The 19,646-nt window shown below is 34.6% G+C and overlaps 1 protein-coding gene across 1 annotated transcript in view; it reads left to right on the top strand.

Annotated features, from left to right (window-relative positions):
- FBXO16 (F-box protein 16) overlaps positions 1–19,646 on the top strand; it is a 53,408-nt gene that overhangs the window by 2,318 nt on the left and 31,444 nt on the right. The window contains 3 exon segments of the mRNA XM_032747694.3: positions 3,683–3,788; positions 11,218–11,253; positions 19,224–19,430. Of these exon segments, the coding sequence (XP_032603585.3) occupies positions 3,683–3,788; positions 11,218–11,253; positions 19,224–19,430 (349 nt within the window).

Below are 19,646 nucleotides of genomic sequence, written 5' to 3'. Positions count from 1 at the left end.
AAAATCCGCCCCAAAATCCGCCCCAAAATCCACCCCAAAATCCGCCCCAAAATCCACCCAAAATCCACCCAAAATCCACCCCAAATCCACCCCAAAATCCACCCCATAATCTGCCCCAAAATCCACCCCAAATCCACCCAACATCCACCCTAAAATCCACCTCAAATCCCCCCAAAATCCACCCCAAAATCCGCCCCAAATCCACCCCAAAATCCGCCCCAGAATCCACCCCACAATTCACCCCAAAATCCACCCCAAAATCCACCCCAAAATCCACCCCAAAATCCACCTCAAAATCCACCTCAAAATCCACCCCAAAATCCATCCCAAATCCACCCCAAATCTACCCAAAATCCACCCCAAAATCCACTCCAAAATCCACCCAAAATCTGCCCCAAATCCACCCCAAAATCCGCCCCAAAATCTGCCCCAAAATCCACCCCAAAATCCACCCCAAAATCCATTCCAAAATCCGCTCCAAAATCCACCCCAAAATCGGCCCCAAATCCACCCCAAAATCCATCCCAAATCCACCCCAAAATCCACCCCAAATCCGCCCCAAAATCCATCCCAAAATCTGCCCCAAAATCCACCCCAAATCCACCCAAAATCCATCCCAAAATCCACCCCTAATTCTGCCCCAAAATCCACCATAAAATCCACCCCAAAATCCACCCAAAATCCATCCAAAATCCGCCCCAAAATCTGCCCCAAAATCCACACCAAATCCACCCCAAATCCACCCCAAATCCACCCCAAAATCCACCCCAAATCCGCCCCAAAATCCATCCCAAATCCACCCCAAAATCCACCCCAAAATCCGCCCCAAATCCACCCAAAATCCACCCCAAAATCCACCCAAAATCCGCCCCAAAATCCATCTCCAAATCCACCCCAAATCCACCCCAAAATCCGCCCCAAATTCTGCCCCAAAATCCACCCCAAAATCCACCCCAAAATCCACCCAAAAATCCACCCCAAAATCCACCCCAAAATCCACCTCAAAATCCACCCTAAAATCCACCTCAAAATCCACCCCAAATTCCACCCCAAATCCACCCCAAAATCCGCTCCAAAATCCACCCCAAAATCCACTGAAAATCCGCCCTAAAATACGCCCCAAAATCCACAAAAATCCACCTCAAAATCCACCCCAAAATCCACCCAAAATCCACCCCAAATCCACCCCAAATCCACACAAAATCCGCCCCAAAATGCACCCCAAAATCCCTAAAACCCGCCCCGTCTTTTCCTCATTTTTTGTGTTTTTTGTTGTTTGTTGTTCATTATTTTTTAATATATTTTATGTATATTTTAATATATCTATTATAATATATATTTTTAATATCTATAATATAATACAGCATATATATTTTAAATTTATTTTATTGACTCCACAATAACTTAAGAGATGAAGGGAAAAAAAAAAAATCCCTTTTTTAAAATTTGTGCGGGGATTTATGGAGAAATTACTTTGAACAAAATTCAGACTTTCCGTGTCCCAAAAAAGGGGAGATTTTGGTAAATTCTGATTTTTGGGAGATGTCCGATACCTCCATATTCCTGGAGATTTTGGTAAATATCTGATTTACTGGATGGGGAAATTTCTGCAAAAATCACGGAGTTTTTAAGGGTGGAAAAATCCTTTTTCCTGCAAAAATTACAGAGTTTTTAAGGGTGGAAAATTCATTTTTCCTGCAAAAATCACAGAGTCATTAAAGAGTGGGAAAATTTAAGACCTGCTTAATAATTATTTTTAAATTATTTTAAATTATTTCATAATTATTTTATATTTGTTTATTTATTATTATTTTTTATGTATTTATGTATTTATGTATGTATGTATGTATGTATTTATTTATTTATTTATTTATTTATTTATTTATTTATTTATTTATTATTAATTATTTATTAATTATTTATTAGTGCACTGAGGTTCCAGTGGAAAATCCCAGAATTCCAGGCTGGTTTGGGGTTGGAAAAGAATTTCCCACTTGTTCTTGAGCAATTCCAAGATTTTCATCTCACAAAATAAAAAAGCCTCATCCCACCTTAATTTCAAATTATTTCTCCATTTTGTGTCATTTAGGTGCTATAAAATCATTGGATTTTTTTGTTAATTTTTTTCTATGGAAATGAAGGAATGGCACAGGGATATCGCCCATCTTTTTTCCATTGGATTTCTCGTTAAAATTCTGGTTTTTTCCCATAAAAATGAAGGAATGGCACAGGGATAACGCCCATTGGATCCCTCATTAAAATTCTATTTTTTCCCATGAAAACGAAGGAATTGGCATGGAGATAACGCCCATTTTTGTTCCATTGGATTCCTTCTTAAAATTTTAATTTTTTCCATGAAAATGAAGGAATAGTACAGGGATAACGCCCACTTTTCTTCCATTGGATTCCTTATTAAAATTAAGAATTTTTCCATGAAAATGAAGGAATGGCACAGGGATAATTCCCATTTTTGTTCCACTGGGTTCCTCCTTAAAATTCTATTTTTTCCCATAAAAATGAAGGAATGGCACAGGGATAACGCCCATCTTTGTTCTATTGGATTCTTACTTAAAATTCTCTTTTTTCCCATAAAAATGAAGGAATGGCACAGGGATAATGCCCATCTTTGTTCCATTGGATTCCTTCTTAAAATTCAATTTTTTCCATGAAAAAGAAGGAATGGCACAGGATAATGTTGATGTTTCTTCAATGAAATCATTGGATTCCTTGTTAAAATTCTATTTTTCCCATAAAAATGAAGGAACGGCACTGGGAAAACACCCACCTTTGTTCCATTGGATCCCTTGTTAAAATTAAGAATTTTTCCATAAAAACGAAGGAATGACACAGGGATAAATTCCGCCTTTCTTCCATCGGATCCCTCATTAAAATTCTATTTTTTCCCATAAAATCGAAGGAATGGCATGGAGATAACGCCCATTTTTGTTCCATTGGATTCCTTCTTAAAATTTTAATTTTTTCCATAAAAACGAAGGAATGGCACAGGGATAAATTCCATCTTTCTTCCATTGGATCCCTCATTAAAATTCAATTTTTTCCCATAAAAATGAAAGAACGGCACAGGGATAATGCCCATTGGATCCCTCATTAAAATTGTATTTTTTCCCATAAAAACGAAGGAACAGCTCAGGGATAAATTCCGCCTTTCTTCCATTGGATCCCTCATTAAAATTCAAGTTTTTCCCATGAAAATGAAGGAATGGCACTGGGATAATTTCCATCTTTCTTCCATTGGATCCCTCATTAAAATTCAATTTTTTCCCATAAAAACGAAGGAATTGGGATGGAGATAACGCCCATTTTTGTTCCATTGGATTCCTTCTTAAAATTCTGTTTTTTTCCATGAAAATGAAGGAATGTCACAGGGATAACGCCCATTTTTGGTCCATTTGGTTCCTTGTTAAAATTCTATTTTTTCCCATAAAAATGAAGGAATGGCACAGGGATAATTCCCATCTTTCTTCCATTGGATCCCTCATTAAAATTCAATTTTTTCCCATAAAAATGAAAGAACGGCACAGGGATAACGCCCATTGGATCCCTCATTAAAATTGTATTTTTTCCCATAAAAACGAAGGAACGGCTCAGGGATAAATTCCACCTTTCTTCCATTGGATCCCTCATTAAAATCCCATTTTTTCCCATTTTTTCCCGTTTTTAGCCACCTCCCCATGGCGTTTGCAGCTCCCAAAATCCCGGATGGCTCCGAGCTCCGACTCCACCTCAGCTCCTGGACTCCCCTGAACCACCAGCGCATCAACGACAAGGCAAGTTCCCAAAAAAACCCCAAAAATTTGGGAATTTTGGAATTCCGGAACACCCGGAGCTCCTCCAGCCCCGCCCCTCCAGGATTTGTTCGGTTCGGAATTGCCTCAAAATCCCAAATTTTGCTGATTCCCAAGCCTGGAAAAAATTTAATTTGTTGGATTTTTCCTTGTGGAAGTCATTGGAAATGGAATAAGAATATGGAGATATGTGATATATACAGATATAAAAAAAAAATCTAAAATAAAATATATATAAAACCTTTATGATATATAAATATCCATAAAATCAAACATCAAAAGATGGAAAATTCTGATTTACCTATTTAAAGCAAACAAGTGTTTTGATTTAAATATCGCTATTTTGCTAAATAATTTCCTTTTTTTTTTAAATTTGGTTTATTTTTGCTGAAAGTAGCAAAATGATGCTTTTTTTTTGCACCAAAAACCTCCAGTTTCACCCCAGAGTGTGTGTCAAAAATGGTCATGGGAAATGGAATTTTGTTCCCTGTTAAAAGTATGGAGATATATGATATTTTTATAAATTTATATAAATTTATATAAATTTATATAAATTTATATATATATTGTATATTATATATTATATATTATATATTATATATTATATATTATATATTATATATTATATATTATATATTATATATTATATATTATATATTATATATTATATATTATATATATAATATATTATATATATAGTATATATAATTTATTATATATATTATATATTATATATATTATTTATATTATTTATATTATATATGTGTCTTTATAAATATATAAAAATTCTAAAATAAAAATTATTTTAAAATCTAAAATCTAAAATAAATCAAAAATCTATATAAAATCTTTATGATGTATAAATATACATAAAATCTAACCTCAAAAGATGGAAAATTCTGATTTACATATTTAAAGCAAACAAGTGTTTGAGTTAAAAACCGCAATTTTGCCAAATAATTTGATTTTTTTTTTTAAAAAAAGGGGATTTTTTTTTTGGCTGAAAGTCACAAAATTTAGAATTTTTTTTTGCACCAAAACCCTCCAATTTCACCCCAGAATGTGAGTCCAAGGTGGTCACGGGAAACGGAATCAGATACACAAACTCCTCATGATGTATAAACATATATAAAATATATATTTTTTTACTTTCAAAAATTTAAATAAAAATAAAAAATCTAATATAAAAAGATAGAAAATCCTCATTTACCTATTTAAAGCAAAAAAAAATTTGATTTAAACACTGCTATTTTGCCAAATTAATATCTTTAAAAAAAAAAAAAGTGGATTTTTTTTTTTGCCCAAAAATCACAAAATGCAATTTTTTTTTTGTAGGGGGGCAGGTGGAGGACTATTATTCCTTAAAAAATTAAAATTAATAAAAAAATTAATAATTTTCTCACGATAAATCCCTTCTACCATAAAAAGACGAAGCATTTCCTCCTGCCTGGATACCTCTAAAATTAAAATTAATTTAATTTTTAATTAAACTCCTCCGTATCCAGCACTTTTCAAGCCAAAACTTGAATTTATTTTATTTCTGATAAACTGAAGCGATTGAGCTCTTTGAAGTCTTTTCAATCTGGCAAATTTTCCTTTGAATAATTTTGATTTTTCCTGCAGATACGCGTCACTGTGCAATAAATCATGACCTCACCAGAAATTAAAAAAATACATTTTTCCCACTTTTTCTTCTTTATTTTTTAATTTTTACTCCTCTGCTCCTTAGGCAGCAAAATTTTTAGGGATGGAATTCATGGATGGAATTTATAGATGGAATTCATGGATAGAATTTATAGATGGAATTTATAGATGGAATTTGAATTTATAGATGGAATTCATGGATGGAATTCATGGATGGAATTCATGGATGGAATTTATGGATGGAATTTATAGACGGAATTTATAGACGGAATTTATAGATGGAATTCATGGATGGAATTCATGGATGGAATTTATAGATGGAATTCATGGATGGAATTTATAGATGGAATTTATAGATGGAATTCATGGATGGAATTCATGGATGGAATTTATAGATGGAATTCATGGATGGAATTCATGGATGGAATTTATAGATGGAATTTATAGATGGAATTTATAGATGGAATTCATGGATGGAATTCATGGATGGAATTTATAGATGGAATTCATGGATGGAATTTATAGATGGAATTTATAGATGGAATTCATGGATGGAATTCATGGATGGAATTTATAGATGGAATTCATGGATGGAATTTATAGATGGAATTTATAGATGAAATTTGAATTTATAGATGGAATTTGAATTTATAGATGAAATTTGAATTTATGGATGGAATTTGAATTTATAGATGGAATTTGAATTTATAGATGGAATTTGAATTTATAGATGGAATTTGAATTGATAGATGAATTCATGGATGGAATTCATGGATGGAATTTATAGATGGAATTTGAATTTATAGATGGAATTTGAATTTATAGATGGAATTTGAATTTATAGATGGAATTTATAGATGGAATTCATGGATGGAATTCATGGATGGGATTCATGGATGGAATTCATGGATGGAATTTATAGATGGAATTTATAGATGGAATTTATGGATGGAATTTATAGATGGAATTCATGGATGGAATTTATGGATGGAATTTATAGATGGAATTCATAGATGGAATTCATGGATGGAATTTATAGATGGAATTTATAGATGGAATTCATGGATGGAATTTATAGATGGAATTTATGGATGGAATTTATAGATGGAATTCATGGATGGAATTTATAGATGGAATTTATAGATGGAATTCATGGATGGAATTAATGGATGGAATTTATAGATGGAATTCATGGATGGAATTTATAGATGGAATTAATGGATGGAATTTATAGATGAATTCATATATGGAATTCATGGATGGAATTTGAATTTATCGATGGAATTTGAATTTATAGATGGAATTCATGGATGGAATTTATAGATGGAATTTATAGATGGAATTTATAGATGGAATTTATAGATGGAATTCATGGATGGAATTCATGGATGGAATTCATGGATGGAATTTATAGATGGAATTCATGGATGGAATTCATGGATGGAATTCATAGATGGAATTTATAGATTGAATTCATAGATGGAATTTATAGATGGAATTCATGGATGGAATTTATAGATGGAATTTATAGATGGAATTTATAGATGAAATTTGAATTTATAGATGGAATTTGAATTTATAGATGGAATTTGAATTTATAGATGGAATTCATGGATGGAATTTATGGATGGAATTCATGGATGGAATTTATAGACGGAATTTATAGATGGAATTTATAGATGAAATTTGAATTTATAGATGGAATTTGAATTTATAGATGGAATTCATAGATGGAATTCATGGATAGAATTTATAGACGGAATTTATAGATGGAATTTATAGATGAAATTTGAATTTATAGATGGAATTTTAATTTATAGATGGAATTTGAATTTATAGATGGAATTTATGGATGGAATTCATGGATGGAATTTATAGATGGAATTTGTAGATGGAATTCATGGATGGAATTTATAGATGGAATTCATGGATGGAATTTATAGATGGAATTTGAATTTATGGATGGAATTTGAATTTATAGATGGAATTTATAGATGGAATTCATGGATGGAATTTATAGATGGAATTTATAGATGGAATTTATAGATGGAATTTGAATTTATAGATGAAATTTGAATTTATAGATGGAATTTGAATTTATAGATGGAATTTGAATTTATAGATGGAATTTATAGATGGAATTTATAGATGAAATTTGAATTTATAGATGGAATTTGAATTTATAGATGGAATTTGAATTTATAGATGGAATTCATGGATGGAATTCATGGATGGAATTTATAGACGGAATTCATGGATGGAATTTATAGATGGAATTTATAGATGGAATTCATAGATGGAATTCATGGATGGAATTTATAGATGGAATTTATAGATGGAATTTATAGATGGAATTCATGGATGGAATTTATAGATGGAATTTATAGATGGAATTCATGGATGGAATTCATGGATGGAATTCATGGATGGAATTCATGGATGGAATTCATGGATGGAATTTATAGATGGAATTTATAGATGGAATTCATGGATGGAATTCATGGATGGAATTCATGGATGGAATTTATAGATGGAATTCATGGCTGGAATTTATAGATTGAATTAATGGATGGAATTCATAGATGGAATTCGTGGATGGAATTCATGGATGGGATTTATAGATGGAATTCATGGATAGAATTTATAGATTGTGAGGACAGAGCAGCGGCAGGAGATGGAAGGGCTGGAACTCGGGAGAGGATTTGGGCAGGAATTCAGCTCGGAGGAAGAATATCTTCCAGTGGCTTTTGCAGCGAAATCCCAAATCGTTCCCGGCCACAAACCCAGGGATGAAATCCCAAACGCTCCAGGGTGGTGAGGACGGAGCAGCGGCAGGAGATGGAAGGGCTGGAATTCAGGAGAGGATTTGGGCAGGAATTCATCTCTGAGGAAGAAGATCCTCCAGTGACGTTTCCAGCGAAATCCCAAATCCTTCACGGCCACAAAACCCGGGATGAAATCCCAAACGCTCCAGGGTGGTGAGGACGGAGCAGCGGCAGGAGATGGAAGGGCTGGAATTCAGGAGAGGATTTGGGCAGGAATTCAGCTCCGAAGCAGAAGATCCTCCAGTGGCATTTCCAGCGAAATCCCAAATTGTTCCCGGCCACAAACCCAGGGATGAAATCCCAAATTCTCCAGGGTGGTGAGGATGGAGCAGTGGCAGGAGATGGAAGGGCTGGAATTCGGGAGAGGATTTGGGCAGGAATTCAGCTCTGAGGCAGAAGATCCCAAATCGTTCCCGGCCACAAACCCAGGGATGAAATCCCAAACGCTCCAGGGTGGTGAGGACGGAGCAGCGGCAGGAGGTGGAAGGGCTGAAATTCAGGAGAGGATTTGGGCAGGAATTCAGCTCTGAAGCAGAAGATCCCAAATCATTCATGGCCACAAACCCGGGATGAAATCCCAAACGCTCCAGGGTGGTGAGGACGGAGCAGCGGCAGGAGATGGAAGGACTGGAATTTGGGAGAGGATTTTGGCAGGAATTCATCTCCGAGGCAGAAGATCCTCCAGTGGCATTTGAGTGAAATCCCAAATCGTTCATGGCCACAAAACCAGGGATGAAATCCCAAACGCTCCAGGGTGGTGAGGACGGAGCAGTGGCAGGAGATGGAGAACCCTGCAGGCTCCATCCTGGGAAGGGCTGGAATTCGGGAGAGGATTTGGGCAGGAATTCAGCTCTGAGGCAGAAGATCCTCCAGTGACGTTTCCAGCGAAATCCCAAATCGTTCACGGCCATAAAACGAGGAATGAAATCCCAAACGCTCCAGGGTGGTGCTGCAGGTGAAGACGGAGCAGCGGCAGGAGATGGAGCACCCTGGGAAGGGCTGGAATTCCGGAGAGGATTTGGGCAGGAATTCAGCTCTGAGGCAGAAGATCCCAAATCATTCACGGCCACAAACCCATGGATGAAATCCCAAACGCTCCAGGGTGGTGAGGATGGAGCAGCTGCAGGAGATGGAAGGAGCTCTGAGGCAGAAGATCCTCCAGTGGCATCTCCAGCGAAGGTTGGAGGGATTTTCCAGCCGCTTGAGCACCTCCAAACCCCCTGGAGATGTGGATGTGAGACAGCAGATCCCAAAATCCTCCCGGAGCACTCCACAGCTGCAGAGGACACGGGTTTGATTATTAACCCAAATTTGGGCCATTCTAATTAATTAATTAACTAATTAACCCCGCCAAGTGCCTGGAGGGGCAGAACTGGGAATGTTCACCTGGAGAAGGGAAGAACCCTCAGAGCCCTTCTAGGACCTGGGAATGTTCACCTGGAGAAGAGAAGGATCCAGGGACACCTCAGAGCTGGGAATGTTCTCCTGGAGAAGAGAAGGATCCAGGAACTCCTCAGAGCTGGGAATGTTCTCCTGGAGAAGAGAAGGACCCTCAGAGCCCTTCCAGGACCTGGGAATGTTCTCCTGGAGAAGAGAAGGACCCTCGGAGCCATTCCAGGAGATGGAAATGTTGTTCTGGAGAAGAGAAGGACCCTCAGAGCCCTTCCAGGACCTGGGAATGTTCACCTGGAGAAGAGAAGAACCCTCAGAGCCCTTCCAGGAGTTGGGAACGTTCTCCTGGAGAAGGGAAGGACCCTCAGAGCCCTTCCAGGACCTGGGAATGTTCTCCTGGAGAAGAGAAGGATCCAGGAACTCCTCAGAGCCCTTCTAGGAGTTGGGAATGTTCTCCTGGAGAAGGGAAGGATCCAGGGAGAGCTCAGAGCCCTTCTAGGACCTGGGAATGTTCTCCTGGAGAAGAGAAGGACCCTCAGAGTCCTTCCAGGACCTGGAAATGTTCTCCTGGAGAAGAGAAGGATCCAGGGACACCTCGGAGCCCTTCCAAGACCTGGGAATGTTCTCCTGGAGAAGAGAAGGACGCTCAGAGCCCTTCCAGGACCTGGGAATGTTCTCCTGGAGAAGAGAAGGACCCTCAGAGCCCTTCCAGGACCTGGGAATGTTCTCCTGGAGAAGAGAAGGACCCTCAGAGCCCTTCCAGGACCTGGGAATGTTCACCTGGAGAAGGACCCTCAGAGCCCTTCTAGGACCTGGGAATGTTCTCCTGGAGAAGGACCCTCAGAGCCCTTCCAGGACCTGGGAATGTTCTCCTGGAGAAGAGAAGGATCCAGGGACACCTCAGAGCTGGGAATATTCACCTGGAGAAGAGAAGGATCCTCAGAGCCCTTCCAGGACCTGGGAATGTTTTCCTGGAGAAGAGAAGGATCCAGGGACACCTCAGAGCTGGGAATGTTCACCTGGAGAAGAGAAGGACCCTCAGAGCCCTTCCAGGACCTGGGAATGTTCACCTGGAGAAGAGAAGGACCCTCAGAGCCCTTCCAGGACCTGGGAATGTTCTCCTGGAGAAGAGAAGGATCCAGGGACACCTCAGAGTTGGTGTTGGTGGCAGGAGAAGGGATGTGGATTCTTTCCCTCTCCGCAGGAAAGTTTGGGAATTCTGGGTCCATTTCTGGGCTCCCCAGTACGAGAAATTCCCGAATTTATGGAATAAATTTGGGATTTGGGAATGATTAAAGGAGCGGAGAACCTGATGTTTGGAGAGGTTCTGTAATCTCCATCCAATAAAATCCCCAAAACTCATGGACATGTCTGAGCTCCCCCTTGAGCTGATCCTCTCAGGGAGTTTGGATTAAAGGATCTCCATAATTTTTTCCAAAATCATCCATTGATATTTCACGGATTGTTTTTCAAGCTGCATTTTTCTCAGCACGTACCAAATCCCCTCTAAATATTCAATTTTCTGTTTTTTTTGTGTGTGTGTTTTGTAGGTATTTGAAGAAAGAAGAGCCCTGCTTGTAAAATGGGTAAATTTTCTCTTTAAATCAATATTTTGGAAGTGATCAGGAGTTTATCTCATTGGAATGTAGAATTTCTCCTCTTTGGAAAAAAGGGATTTGCTTCCCTGCTCTGCTTTTGAGGAGAGTAAAGGTGTTACAAACATTATATACCAAAAACCACATGTGCTATATTTACAATAATGCACCAATGTAACATTATATATCACAAACTACCTGTGCTATATTTACAATAACGCACCAGTGTAACACCCCTCAGTGGGATGTTACAAACATTAAATGCCACAAACTACCTGTGCTATATTTACAATACATTTAATATATATGTATTTAAATATATATATTTACATACATTTAAATAGATTTAATATATTACAATAACGTGCCAATATCTGTCACCTACATTGAACAGTGTGTCCCCAGCCTGAACCAGTCCCCAGTTTCTGGTATATAATGTTACAAATATTATATACCACAAACTACCTGTGCTATATTTACAATAATGCACCAATGTAACACCCCTCAGTGGGACATTACAAACATTAAATACCACAAACTACCTGTGCTATATTTACAATATATTTAATATATATATATTTAAATATATATATTTACATATATTTAAATATATTTAATATATTACAATAACGTGCCAATATCTGTCACCTACGTTGAACAGTTTGTCCCCAGCCTGAACCCAGTCCCCAGTTTCTGGTACATGTTACAAACATTATATCCCACAAACTATGTGTGCTATATTTACAATAACGTGCCAATGTAACACCCCTCCGTGGGCTGTTACAAACATTATATACCATAAACTACCTGTGCTATATTTACAGTAATGTGCCAATGTAACATTATATACCACAAACTACCTGTGCTATATTTACAATAACGCACCAGTGTAACACCCCTCAGTGGGATGTTACAAACATTAAATACCACAAACTACCTGTGCTATATTTACAATATATTTTATATATATGTATTTAAATATATATATTTACATATATTTAAATATATTTAATATATTACAATAACGTGCCAATATCTGTCACCTACATTGAACAGTGTGTCCCCAGCCTAAACCCAGTCCCCAGTTTCTGGTATATAATGTTACAAATATTATACACCACAAACTACCTGTGCTATATTTACAATAATGCACCGATGTAACACCCCTCAGTGGGATGTTACAAAAATTAAATACCAGAAACCACGTGTGCTATATTTACAGTAATGTGCCAATGTAACATTATATATCACAAACTACCTGTGCTATATTTACAATAACGCACCGATGTAACACCCCTCAGTGGGATGTTACAAACATTATATACCACAAACTACCTGTGCTGGATTTACAATATATTTAATATATATGTATTTAAATATATATTTAAATATATTTAATATATTACAATAACGTGCCAATATCTGTCACCTACATTGAACAGTGTGTCCCCAGCCTAAACCCAGTCCCCAGTTTCTGGTATATAATGTTACAAATATTATATACCACAAACTACCTGTGCTATATTTACAATAACGCACCAATGTAACACCCCTCAGTGGGATGTTACAAACATTATTATATACCAGAAACCACGTGTGCTATATTTACAATAATGCACCAATGTAACATTAAATACCACAAACTACCTGTGCTATATTTACAATAACGTGCCGATGTTATGGTAAATATAAAATATTTATAAATATAAAATATAAAAATGCCAACACCACAGTGAAACATGGAGGGCATGAAGAAGGAGAAAAAGGACAAGACACACCCAATTTCCTCCATCTTGTCCCCTTTGAACCCCTAATCTAGAATCTTAAAATTTTATTTTTGCACCCGTGCCACAGTTAATTATTACTGATATCAAACACTCAGAGCTGGTAATTCATCCTGTAAGATTGAAAACTCTTTTCCATGGGCAGAGATCAGCAAAACCAGCAGGAGCAGAGGGGCCTCTCCGGCTCTCCTGGATGGTTATTTGTGTGTGTGCACTCATGGGTTAATTAATTAATTGCAAATTGATCTGTCAGCGTTCAGGAACACACAAAATCACGGGATATAATTCCGTGCAGGTGCTTTTATTGAGAGCTTTGGGAATCAGAAGTGCCACAGACCCAAATCTGACTCCGACACGGCTTTGGAGCTGAACGTATTTTATATTCTATCCTTATATAACTCACATATTAATTATTAAACTTATATTGTTCTAGTGTATACATTGACATGAGTTTCTCATGATTATTCTTACAATTAAACAGCAATTATATTTAATTACGGAACAATCATCACATCTAACAATTATATCATTTATCACGTACCAGCTCCAGCAAGGTACAAAGCCTTTATGTATTTAAAGTATTTATTTTCTTTATTTTCCTTTTAAGGGGAGAGGGAAGGAGAAGCCCGGGGAATCCAGTCCGACCTGTCTGGCGGCTGAAATCCCATCCAAGGGCAGACAAAAGTGGGATCAGGGACTCGTTAATTCCGAAAAAAAACCCAAATCCTGCCAATTTAACCCCTTGGCTGCCGCACCAGTTGTTGAAATTCAGTTTAAATTCAGTTTAAATTCAGTTTAAATTCAGTTTAAAGGATGACAGAAGGAATTCCCCCAGTGGGAATTTCCCAGGGTGGGAAGGGTTAAAAAGGAGCAGCTTTTCCCTCTGCTGGGAAGTGAAGTTGGATTTGTTTTGACTGGTTCATTTAATCTCTTGATGTGGAAGAGACTGAGCCAGCTACTCACACCGAAATTTAGCAGCACAAATTGGGATTGTGACAGAAAAAAAATATTTATTTCAAGCCTTTATATTCAGAAATTTAGCAGCGCAAATTGGGATTGTGACAGAAAAAAATTTGTATTTCAAGCCCTTATATTCAGAAATTTATCTGCACAAATTGGGATTGTGACAGAAAAAAATATTTATTTCAAGCCCTTATATTCAGAAATTTCGCAGCGCAAATTGGGATTGTGACAGAAAAAAAAATAAATTTATTTCAAGCCCTTATATTCAGAAATTTAGCAGCGCAAATTGGGATTGTGACGGAAAAATAAATTTTATTTCAAGCCCTTATATTCAGAAATTTATCAGCGTAAATTGGGATTGTGATAGAAAAAACTAAAATTATTTCAAGTCTTTATATTCGGAAATTTAGCAGCGCAAATTGGGATTGTGACAGAAAAAAAAAATTATTTCAAGCTCTTATATTCAGAAATTTAGCAGCGCAAATTGGGATTGTGACAGAAAAAAAATTTTTATTTCAAGTCTTTATATTCGGAAATTTAGCAGCGCAAATTGGGATTGTGACAGAAAAAATAATTTTTATTTCAAGTCTTTATATACGGAAATTTAGCAGCGCAAATTGGGATTGTGACAGAAAAAAAATAAATTTATTTCAAGCCCTTATATTCAGAAATTTAGCAGCGCAAATTGGGATTGTGACAGAAAAAAAAATAAATTTATTTCAAGCCCTTATATTCAGAAATTTAGCAGCGCAAATTGGGATTGTGACAGAAAAAAAATAAATTTATTTCAAGCCCTTATATTCAGAAATTTAGCAGCGCAAATTGGGATTGTGACAGAAAAAAAATAAATTTATTTCAAGCCCTTATATTCAGAAATTTAGCAGCGCAAATTGGGATTGTGACAGAAAAATAAATTAAAAAACCATCAGGAAAGAAAATGTTTCTCGATCACCTCCATCTGACATTTTAAACTCCTCCCTTTGAACAGAGATTTGGGCGGGGAGGAAGCAGAGGAAAAGAAAAAAATCCGCATTTCTAATCTGAATTTCGGATTCTGTTTCTAATTTAATTCTGACAGGGAAAAGAAGGGACGATGGGCATTAAACTATTTATTTATCCGTTATAATTAAAAAAAAATTAATTTTTAAAAAATTTTTTTCGGGAGGATTTTTTTCCTTATTTTTCAAAATAGCTATCTAAATCTATGTCTATATCTATGTCTATGTTTATATCTATATCTATATCTATATCTATATCTTCATCTATATCTATATCTACATCTATATCTATATCTATACCTACATCTATATCTATATCTATATCTACATCTATATATATGTCTATATCTATGTCTATGTCTATGTCTATGTCTATATCTATATCTATATCTATATCTATATCTATATCTATATCTATATCTATATCTATATCTATATCTATATCTATATCTAATCTATATCTATATCTATGTCTATATCTATATCTATATCTATATCTATATCTATATCTATATCTTTGTGGTTATAGTATATAATTATATGGTTATATACTATAGATATAGTTATATATGTATATATATATATAGTTATAGTTATTTATAAATTTTATAGTTATATAAATTTTTTAGTTATATAAAATGTATATATCTATGTCTATATCTATATCTATATCTATATCTATATCTATATATTTGTAGTTATAGTATATAATTATATGGTTATATACTATAGATATAGTTATATATATATATAGTTAGAGTTATTTATAAATTTTATAGTTATATGAATTTTATAGTTATATAAAATGTCTATATCTATGTCTATATCTATCTATATCTATATCTATATCTATATCTATATCTATATCTATATCTAATCTATATCTATATATCTATATCTATATCTATATCTATATCTATATCTATATCTATATATTTGTAGTTATAGTATATAATTATATGGTTATATACTATAGATATAGTTATATATATATATATAGTTAGAGTTATTTATAAATTTTATAGTTATATACATTTTATAGTTATATAAAATGTCTATATCTATGTCTGTATCTATCTATATCTATATCTATATCTATATCTATATCTATATCTATATCTATATATTTGTAGTTATAGTATATAATTATATGGTTATATACTATAGATATGGTTATATATATATATAATTATAGTTATTTATAAATTTTATAGTTATATAAATTTTATAGTTATATAAAATGTCTATATCTACATCTATATCTATATCTATATCTACATCTACATCTATATCTATATCTATATCTATATCTATATCTATATCTATATCTATATCTATATATCTATATCTATATTTATATCTATATCTATCTATATCTATATCTATATATTTGTAGTTATAGTATATAATTATATGGTTATATACTATAGATATAGTTATATCTATATATATATAGTTATTTATAAATTTTATAGTTATAAAAATTTTATAGTTATATAAAATGTCTATATCTATATCTCTATCTCTATCTCTATCTCTATCTATATCTATATCTATGTCTATGTCTATGTCTATGTCTATGTCTATATCTATATCTATATCTATATCTATATCTATATCTATATCTATATCTACATCTATATCTATAAATTGTGATGCACTGGGCGATGGCAGAGCTGGGGGTGTGGAAGTGTCAGGGGAGGAGGGATCAGCAATGAATTCACCACTGGGGCTGCTCAGATGGGGAAAATCCCACTTTTCCATGAGGGAAGCCATGTCTTGGAACTGGTCCCAGGAGCCTATACAATGCCTATTACCTATATTAAATGGTGATTTTTTATCTTTTATATGTACATTACGTGTTACATGTTACAGTTTTTCCCCAATGCCTATTACCTATATTAAATGGTGCTTTTCTATCTGTTATATGATACATTACATATTAAATGTTTATATTTTTTCCCCAATGCCTATCACCTATATTGAATGGTGCTTTTTTATCTTTTATATGATACATTACATATTAAATGTTTATATTTTTTCCCCAATGCCCATTACCTATATTAAATGGTGCTCTTCTATCTTTTATATGGTACATCACATATTAAATGTTTATATTTTTTCCCCAATGTCTATTACCTATATTAAATGGTGCCTTTCTATCTATTATATGATACATCACATATTAAATGTTTATATTTTTTCCCCAATGCCTATTACCTATATTAAATGGTGCTTTTCTATCTGTTATATGATACATTACATATTAAATGTTTATATTTTTTCCCCAATGCCTATTACCTATATTCAATGGTGCCTTTGTATCTTTTATATGATACATCATGTATTAAATGTTTATATTTTTTTCCCCAATGCCTATTACCTATATTAAATGGTGCTTTTCTATCTGTTATATGCTACATTACATATTAAATGTTTATATTTTTTCCCCAATACCTATTACCTATATTAAATGGTGCCTTTCTATCTGTTATACGATACATAACATATTAAATGTTTATATTTTTTCCCCAATACCTATTACCTATATTAAATGGTGCCTTTCTACCTTTTATATGATACATCACGTATTAAATGTTTATAATTTTTCCCCAATACCTATTACCTATATTAAATGGTGCCTTTGTATCTTTTATATGATACATCACGTATTAAATGTTTATAATTTTTCCCCAATACCTATTACCTATATTCAATGGCGCCTTTCTACCTTTTATATGATACATTACATGTTAAATGTTTATATTTTTTCCCCAATGCCTATTACCTATATTAAATGGTGATTTTCTATCTTTTATATGGTACATAACATATTAAATGTTTATATTTTTTCCCCAATGTCCATTGCCTATATTAAATGGTGCCTTTCTATCTGTTATATGATACATAACATATTAAATGTTTATATTTTTTCCCCAATGCCCATTACCTATATTAAATGGTGCCTTTCTATCTTTCATATGATACATTACATATTAAATGTTTATATTTTTTCCCCAATGCCTATTACCTATATTAAATGGTGCCTTTCTATCTTTTATATGGTACATTACGTGTTACATGTTTGCAGTTTTTACCCCAATGCCCATTACCTATATTAAATGGTGATTTTCTATCTTTCATATGATACATAACATATTAAATATTTATATTTTTTCCCCAATGCCCATTACCTACATTAAATGCTGCTTTTTTATTTTTTATATGTACATTACGTGTTACATGTTTACAGTTTTTCCCAATGCCTGTTACCTATATTAAATGGTGCCTTTCTATCTGTTATATGATACATCACATATTAAATGTTTATATTTTTTCCCCAGTGCCTATTACCTATATTAAATGGTGCTTTTTAATCTTTTATATGTACATTACGTGTTAAATGTTTATATTTTTTCCCCAATGCCCATTACCTATATTAAATGGTGCCTTTCTATCTGTCATATGATACATTACCTATGAAATGTTTATATTTTTTCCCCAATGCCTATTACCTATATTAAATGGTGCTTTTTAATCTTTTATATGATACATTACATATTAAATGTTTATATTTTTCCCCAATGCCCATTACCTATATTAAATGATATTAAATGGTGCTTTTCTACTCTAAACCAATCTGTGAGTACCAACATCACCCAAAAACTTCGAGGTGAGGAAGAAAAAAGAGGAAGGACAGGACAGGCCCAAATCCTCCATCTTAAAACTTCTGACCCCCATGTACAAAACCAAAGCACTCAAAAATTCTTCCCTTTATTTTGTGACTACTTCTATAATATCTAAATTTTGTGGCTTTTTGTTCTTCCTGCAAGGTTGGTAAATCATTCCATGTTTCAAACCCAAAATCAGAGCTGTTTCCAGCTGCTGCCAGGGTCTCAAATGCTTCTGACCTGGAACATCCAAAAATGTCTGAGGGACGTTTTGAGTTCCAATATTTGGTTTCCCTCATGGAAAAGTGTTGGAACTCAAAATGTCCCTCAGACAGACGTAGCCTGGGCTGTCCTGGATATTTTGAGGGTTAGAAATAATTTTGTGGTTTCAGATTTTCCTTTCAATCAGCCTCTCCATTCATTCCCAGCGCTCTGCTCCTGTGCTTTCCCTCACCTCATTTTATTTTAAGATGAATCTCCGCTTTCTCTACACCAGAAACTCCTTTTTTTAATTTTTTTAAAATTTTTTAATTTTATTTTTTCAGTTTGACAAATGGACAGACAGCCAGAGGAGGAGGATCCTGCTGGATTTGCTGGAACGCTGCTCCTTGTCCCAACAGAAATTTTGTGCCCAGCAGCTCCAGGCCCGGGTCCCCACCGAGGCCGTGGATTTTACCACCAGGATCCCTCGAGTCCTGTCCTTGTACATCTTTTCCTTCCTGGACCCACGGAGCCTCTGCAGATGCGCACAGGTAAAATAATTCACCACCTGCCTGGGGTTCACAAAGCCAGGACAAAGCAGTTTAAAATAAAAAAAAATACAAATAAAAAAGGAAAAAACTGATTTTTGAAGGTTTAGGTGAATGCTTAGCGATGCTCGTTCCTCGGAGCTTAAATTGAGACAGATTGGCCAAAATTCGTGGAATTGATAAATAATTTTAAATGCTCTAAAGCTTTTTAAAAGTGGC

The sequence above is a fragment of the Taeniopygia guttata genome, chromosome 3, assembly GCF_048771995.1.
Source record: "Taeniopygia guttata chromosome 3, bTaeGut7.mat, whole genome shotgun sequence".
Classification (NCBI taxonomy): domain Eukaryota; kingdom Metazoa; phylum Chordata; class Aves; order Passeriformes; family Estrildidae; genus Taeniopygia; species Taeniopygia guttata.
The sequence above is the reverse complement of the archived record's forward strand: the minus strand, read 5'-3'. Positions and strand labels throughout refer to the sequence as shown.